The 7,279-nt window shown below is 44.2% G+C and overlaps 1 protein-coding gene across 6 annotated transcripts in view; it reads right to left on the reverse strand.

Annotated features, from left to right (window-relative positions):
- Med1 (mediator complex subunit 1) overlaps positions 1-7,279 on the reverse strand; it is a 41,721-nt gene that overhangs the window by 1,578 nt on the left and 32,864 nt on the right. For 2 of the 6 annotated variants that reach the window (XM_031350711.1, XM_031350710.1), the window contains 3 exons: positions 6,881-6,976; positions 6,673-6,778; positions 22-4,705 (listed from right to left, as the gene is read on the reverse strand). In XM_031350711.1, coding sequence (XP_031206571.1) covers positions 1,453-4,705; positions 6,673-6,778; positions 6,881-6,976 — 3,455 coding nt within the window. In that variant the 3' untranslated portion in view covers positions 22-1,452. Of the gene's footprint in view, positions 4,706-6,672; positions 6,779-6,880; positions 6,977-7,279 lie in introns of all 6 variants that reach the window. The other 4 variants (XR_004113096.1, XM_031350712.1, XM_031350709.1 and 1 more) reach the window with 4 other exon arrangements.

A 7,279-nucleotide genomic window follows, 5' to 3' on the forward strand; every position in this document is an offset into this window, starting at 1 on the left:
GTTGTGCTGGGGATTATGCCCCACCCCGCTGACACAGATCCTGAACGGAATCATCAGGAATGGCACAGTGAAGGTGGCGAAATCAAAGTAAGGCCGCGGATTTTTGAGAGGACCCTCCAAATACTGAGAACTTCTGTTGCACTCAAACGGTCTCCTGCACTCTGATGTTTATGAGGAGGTCTTCCTTTGATGTCCCTCAGAATCCAAACTCAGACCTGTTTTTCCAAAAGGTCCGCTGTGTGCTACACGGTAGCAAGGGTTATCTTCATGCTCACTTAGCATTCCAGGCCCTATCACTTCAAGTGAGCTTGAAATTGTTTTAAGTGAACTATGGCTGCATTTTTTTTTTTAAACTGTTTATCTCGGGGAGCATACAGTGGAGTGATTTAAGTCTGAACTCCTTCTTCTTGTGATGTTGAGAAACAAAGAGTCCAGCTCTTAGGAATGGCATCAGCTCTCCTGCAAACAAAATGCTGGGATGTAGACTTTTGGCACATTGTGGAATTAGGAGAACTATTAATTTTATACCGGTTTTTATACGATAGGGTATAAACTCTAAAAACAAATGTATACCCCCAAAGCCACCCTTCCTTTTTAATGAAAGAAGATAAGTCTTTTATCTGCATAGGGAGGTTACTCACTCCTAATATTCCTATGGTGTCTGAACCCTGTGAAAAACCTCCAAAGATAATAGTTTTGGTTTTTCTATTCAACTCCAAAGACAGGCTGTGATTAGCTCTGTGGGATTGGTGCTGCAGCATCAACACGAACTGCACGCTCCCCCACCAGGCAAGCCTTGCTACCTGCCTCCTGTTGTTCTGAACCATAACCTTCATAGATTTAGGAACAAACATTGCATAAAAACAAACATCAAGGATTAAAATATTACAAATAAATAGCTAAAATAATTTTCCCTCCCCCAATCACTCCTAAGAAACAGACACCAAACATTGCTTTAAGTGTCCAGAACTGCCAAAGTCCTTCCCTTGCCCATGCTTCCAATGGGCATCTCCCAAAGGTGAACAACCTTCATGCGAACGCATCAAGGAATGTATTGCTTTTTCATTTTCTGCCCAGCCCTTCAAATACATGCACTAAAATGAGTTTAAAGCATGTCCTGAAAATGGAAAAAGGGAGAAAAATATATGAATATTTCCCACAACATTTCCCACCCCTCCCTCTCTATACCCTCTCCCACCACCCTCTCCCTTTCTTAAGCAAGTAATTTACTCATTGCTTTCTGGCAAAGAAATATGACTTGTTTGTGAACCACTAGCCACATGGTTTCAGTAGCAGGGTCTAGATATATGTCTATCAATGTACCCAGCTTGGTGTAGAGGCCATGCCCTTTAGGATTCTTAAGCACTGATCGGGCCTGTCTGACTCACCCCTCGTGTTGGTTTACATGTATCATTAATTTCTCCTCTGGACATGTCTGTTTAGAAAGTAAGGTTAATTGCCAATCAGGGCCACATCCATAAGATCATCATCTTCCTCCCCAATCATAAAGTCAGGGCTGAGCCTGGAAGGCCTGTCTGCAGATAAGATAGGGTTGTTTGCCATAGATGAAGTCTGATCTGAAGAAATGGGGGATTTAGACCAATTCTCTGGCTTGATGCTGTGAGACTTTTTCTTGTCTCTGTCTTTGTCTCTGTCCCGGTCTCTATCTTTGTCTTTCACTTTCTTCTTTTCTTTTTTGTGCTTCTTATGCTTCTCTGTGCTGTACTCTGGAAGTGGTCGGATACCATCATCGGAGCTCGGACTGTTCTGGTAGGACCTCTCTGCTATGGAGGAGCCTGACTCACTTTCACTGTCCACATTCTGGGGTGTATATGCTGGCGACTTACTGTGGCTGGGAGAACCCCGTTCATGCTTTGGAGTGGAACCACTGATCAGTGGAGAGCCATAGTTCTTTGAAGAAGCTATCTGTGGCCTGAGCCCGTCTCCACCACTTTCTCCGGGTTTCTGTAGCGTCACTTTGGCCTTGATGCTCGGGGAGCCTCCATCATGCTTGCTGATAATAATTTTTGCCACACCTGTGCTCCCCACATTTTTTGACTCTGAAGTCTTCTTAGAGGAATCCACTGATCCTCCAGAAGTAGAAACCTTTGATTTGTCTTTATCACTTTTCTCACGTTTGCTCTGGAATTCCCCTCCTGACATGTTATGTTTGGAGGACATGGGATGGTTAGAGGAATTTGTGCTTACGCTCATCTGACTGTCTATTGGATCCTCACCCCCAGGCCCACTGGTAACCACCCCATGCTTCAATTTATCTATGACAGCTGTCAAGGAAGGCTTCTTATTCCTACTGGGAGATTTCCCTTTGGAACTCCCATGTTGATTCTGAGAGGATGACATGGAAGAACCACTTGAGGAGAATGAAGAGGAAGATGGTGTGCAAGAATTAGATGCTGGAGGAGTTTTTTGAGACAATGAGCCCGAGGATCCTGACCCTGAAGATGACTTCATACCAGAGCTTGAACTAGTTCCTGACATATGAGAACCACTAGAACCTGAACTGATAGGGGACTTGGCTTTGGAGGATGGGGGCGTCCCAGGTACAGGCTTCATTGGAGAGGCAAGCTTATCGGAGCCTCCAGGAGGCCTCGAATGGGAAGGGGATATGTTTGGTTTACTTATAGAAGGATTCATAAGTGAGGATGGCTTGCCTTGAGGTTTCATCTTAGTGCTGCTAGACCCACTGCTCAGTCCATGTTTGGTAATGGGGGAGGAGCCTGGCTTCCCCCCAGGCTGAGATGAATTTTTGGACTGGCTGGATCCAGAAGACCCTTGGCTAGAATACATACTGCCACTGAGCTTGGAACCTGAGGAGCCCTCTGATTTACTGCCTTTCATCTTGCCTGAGGTGGAGGCGGAAGATAAGGAAGAGGAGGAGGAAGAATGGCTATGGTGGCTCTTGCTGCCAGAGGAAGATGCAGAACCACTGCTAGTGTACTGACTGTGAGAGGAAGGCTTGCCCACCATCACTGTCCCTTTAGGAATCTGAATGGTAATCTTGGGAATGGGCGGTGTGGCAACACCTGGGGGCGTCTGGGATCGTCCTGAACTACCTGGGGATTTGGACCCGCCTGTGCTGGTAGGAGGGGTGAAAGGTCTATTAGAAGAGCTGTGAGATGGGGACTTTCCCTCCGTGTCTGCCTTCTTCCGCTTTGGAGGCTTGTCCTTGCTCTTCCCATCATTGGAAGGAGTGCGGCTGCGCTTGCCTGGCTTGCTGTCTGACCCTGGGCCTGAGCCACTGCTAGCACCTGTACCGTTCCCTTCCTTCACCCTCTTTTGAGTTTTTTCTTTCCCTAATTCTCCAGTGGTCAGTAAAGGACTCTGACTACCACTGTGATGCTCCATAAGATCTGCAGCACCCAAAGCCTTACCAGCTACTGATATAATACTGAAGTCAACTGTATCAGCTTGGCTGCTGCCCTTAAATTTTGACTCCCCATTGTCACCTCCAAGCAAGGCCATTCCCAGAGTGTTCAGGGCCTGAGATGCAAAGCCTTTGAAGTCATCGTTATCCCCACTCTGACTACTTTCATCAAAATACTCTTCTCCAAAACCACTTTGGCTCTGGCTGTTCAACAGATCAGGATTGAAATCTACGCCATCAGGGAAAAAATGATTGGTAGGAGAATCACTACTGGGGCTTCCCGCAGCATCTGCAATAAGGTCAGCTGGATCAGTGTATGGGTTTTCATTATTATTAGTCTGAAAGACATCAGAATCAAAGAGGGCACTCTGAGAATGCGCAGAACTTGAGGAATCTCGAACAGGGGTGCCAATGGGTGGGCAATCATCACTAGTGCTGGGAAGCTTTGAAGCCTCTTCTGCAATATCTGAAAGAATATCAGTTACATCTGGGCCAATGCTGTCTGAACTAGACAGTCGGACCATCCTTTGAATACTGGGCTGGGGGTGAGATACTGGTTGTGGGTAAGTTGCTGGGGGAGTGCTACACTGGCTTGGAGCTGGGGTGATATGAGGTGTATCCAGTGCGTCAGCGGTCATGCTGACGTCAAACATAGGGTTCTGTGAGTCGACATCCATGGAAAAGAGCTCCCTCTGGAAATCGTCTTCAGTCTGGTGCTTGGGTTTGTCAGGGGGCACTCTTGAGGACTTCTTCTTCTTGGCCTTGTTGCTCCCCGAGCACATTTCCATCCGGGGTGATCCGGAAGAGGAGTTCTGCCTTTCTAAAGGGCTGCTTCCATAAAGGGTTGAGAAATCTTGGGCAGGGTTATCTTTAAGAAGGTTCATGAGCATCGGGTGGTTCTTGGTGTTGCCGGCCATCGAAGAGACAGGTGGCGGCGTGTGATGAGGAGGGGTCGGACTCGAGCCAATGGTAGACCCCCCGTTCCCTGTGATTTGCAACAAACTGGTAAGAATTGGGTTCTGAGACACCTTGCTGAAGTCCTCCCCATGGCCCACCGACTCATGCCGATCTTTGATGCTCATGCTCATATTAAACAAGGTGGTAATGGGACCCCCCGGAAAGGTGTTGGTTGGTGTAGTGGTACCACTCATTGGGTTGTTGCCTGTGGTCATGCCATACCCTGGGCTGCTAGCCGGGGGCAGGTTCTTTTTCACCATGTCTTCAACTGTCTCTGCAATGAGGGACAGTGCTGGGGTGTCAGCCTGTATGGTTTCAGCCTTCCTCCGAATAGCCCTCATCGTCACAGGGATGGACATACATCTGTAAGATAGGAGAAACAACCTAAGTTAACATTGCATTGGTGATGACAAAAATCATCATTGGAACAAAAGGCTCTACTTTTGCCTGTGATTTAGACAAGCCTCAGAAGGCAGCAGTTAGCAAATTTCACATAAAGCAAGTAATCTGTAAGACAAGAGAAGTTTATCAAATGCCAAATCGTTAGATATATTGATTCTAAAAAGAATTGTGATCCAACAGAAAATTAACTGCTTATGATACACACAAAAACCAAACCAGAGTCCAAAAACAATTTACACTGTACTAAAAGAATGTCCTCAGGCGTGGGTGGCACAGGAACTGCGAGTTTGAGGCCAGTTTGGACTACCACAGCAAGACCCTGTCTCAAAAATGAAAAATATGGAAAAAACTTGGGAAGGAAAAGTAATGATAATTAAACTCAGGAAGAAAATATCTTCCTTTTGGAGGGGCTCTACATGGTCACAGGTGATAAACATGAAACCACTAGGAAAAGACACTGGCAATAGCAAAAGCCACTCTGTGGGAAGTCCTGTTGCTGGTGTGCAGTACTGGTTATCTTGGGACAGACTACTTCTAACTTCTGGATAAGTTTATATTATCAACAGACTTTTTAAAACATTTTGCTTTACTACGTATGTCACCAAATTTTATCCTAAGCCAAACAATAATATTTTGGGCATTATAACTATTAAGTGTTTTGTCTTCAAGATTTTGACAGTTTTACTTGAAAGGTGCTAGAAATATGTAAAATGAATAGCAATGTTCCAATAAAAGTTAATCGGAATCTATTAAAATCCATTTTGAGGCTGAAGATGGGGCTCAATTATTACAGTGCTTGCCGACCATGCACACAGCTCTGGGTTTCCTCTCCAGCACCAAATAAATCAGGTAGAGTGCCTTATGTCTCTGATGAAAGAGCTCAGGAATCTAAGGCAGAATGATTGGGAATTCAAGATCAGCCTTAATTACATGGTCAAGGCCAGCTTGGAATACACAAGTCCTTGCCTCAAAACTTAAATAAACGACCAGTCCTGCAGAACCAAAGCTGCAGGTGGTCTCCATGACAAGGCAACACCAGGCTATCTGAGAAGAGGCCCAGTGAGGCCTCAAGTCAGACCAATGACTCATTGCAATCAACATTTGTAAGAAAAGCTCCTCGAGCCGACCCCAGGATACACTACAGCTTCCAAAAAATGGTTTCTGTTTTCTTTTAGAGGTTGCAAGGCAGAGGGTAGATATGGAGGGATGGGGAGATGAGTGGGATTAAAGTGAAGGATCTAAAATTCACAAAGACCACTAAAAGTTAAATAAAATCTCTTTTTAAAAAATAGGCTGCCAGCCCCCTACTTTAGAAAATTTCAAAATTACATATTATGTTTCCAGGAAGCTGGCTGGTTTAAATGTTAACTTCCCACACACAGCTATATAACATGGTATATGTGAAAGAAGAGGATGGGTTAAAGGAAAAAAGTAGTAATAATTTAGGCAAGGCATGACGATGCCCACCCTTTAAACAGCGCAAGGCAAAGGAACTCAAGGCCCATCTGGTCTAAACAGTAAGTTCTATGGAGGCAACAATGAGAGGGTGTCTTTAAAAAAAGGAAGTGCATTTTACAGCTCTCACCTTAAATGTATAGCAAAGCTTGAAATTACTAGCTTTTTCCATATTGTATATATAGTAATATTAAAATAACAAAAAAATTCAGTTTTTAAAAATGCAAAGCACAAAAGGAGTGAGTTTAAATATTTAAATTTAAATGGCAAAGTTTCTCTAATACTTTTAATTCATGTTAAATACAAAAACATATATCCAGGCATGAGGATACACATTTTTAATCCCAGCACTCAGGAGGCAGAGGAAGGCAGATCTGGGTTCAAGGGAAGCCTGTACTATAGAGAGTTCCAGAACAGCCTTTCTTGAAAAATGAATGAATGAATGAATAAATAATTGCATGTACACACTGTACCTTTGAACAACTTTGGCAATGAAGTCGTCAGTACAGATCAGTGCATCTGACAGCCCCTTGTAGAGTTTACAGCTCACATGTGTTGAGTCTTGCACATCCATCACCACTGAAAGACAAAATGTAGAAGTGATCCTTGTGAAACATCCAGGTTCTCAATCTTTCAAGAAAAGATACAACCCAAGAGAGATGTTTACACCCACAAACTCACCGCACACAAGGGAGTCATTCACAGGGTGCTGAAAAGACACACTGAATCGAGACTCTGAGAGAGGACACACTTCAAACTGGAGCAGCCCAGGAGAATCTAAAGAACAAGTAAAAAGATCATAACTGTATTTAAAATATTAAACAAACAAATAATTGTTTTTATATAGGTATGATATAGCCAGCTGATCACCAGGCAGCACAAGGTACACATACATACAGGCAGGCAAAACATTCATGTATATAAAATAATTAAAACATAGGAAAGCTTAAAAACAAAAAATAAGGAAACATCCTAAATTGACAGTGAATTCTGGACCAGGCAGTGGTGGTGCAAGCCTTTAATCCCAACACTTGGGAGGCAGAGGCAGGCAGATTTCTGAGTTCAAGGCCAGCCTGGTCT

Source organism: Mastomys coucha, unplaced genomic scaffold, assembly GCF_008632895.1.
Source record: "Mastomys coucha isolate ucsf_1 unplaced genomic scaffold, UCSF_Mcou_1 pScaffold5, whole genome shotgun sequence".
NCBI classification, from domain to species: Eukaryota; Metazoa; Chordata; class Mammalia; order Rodentia; family Muridae; genus Mastomys; species Mastomys coucha.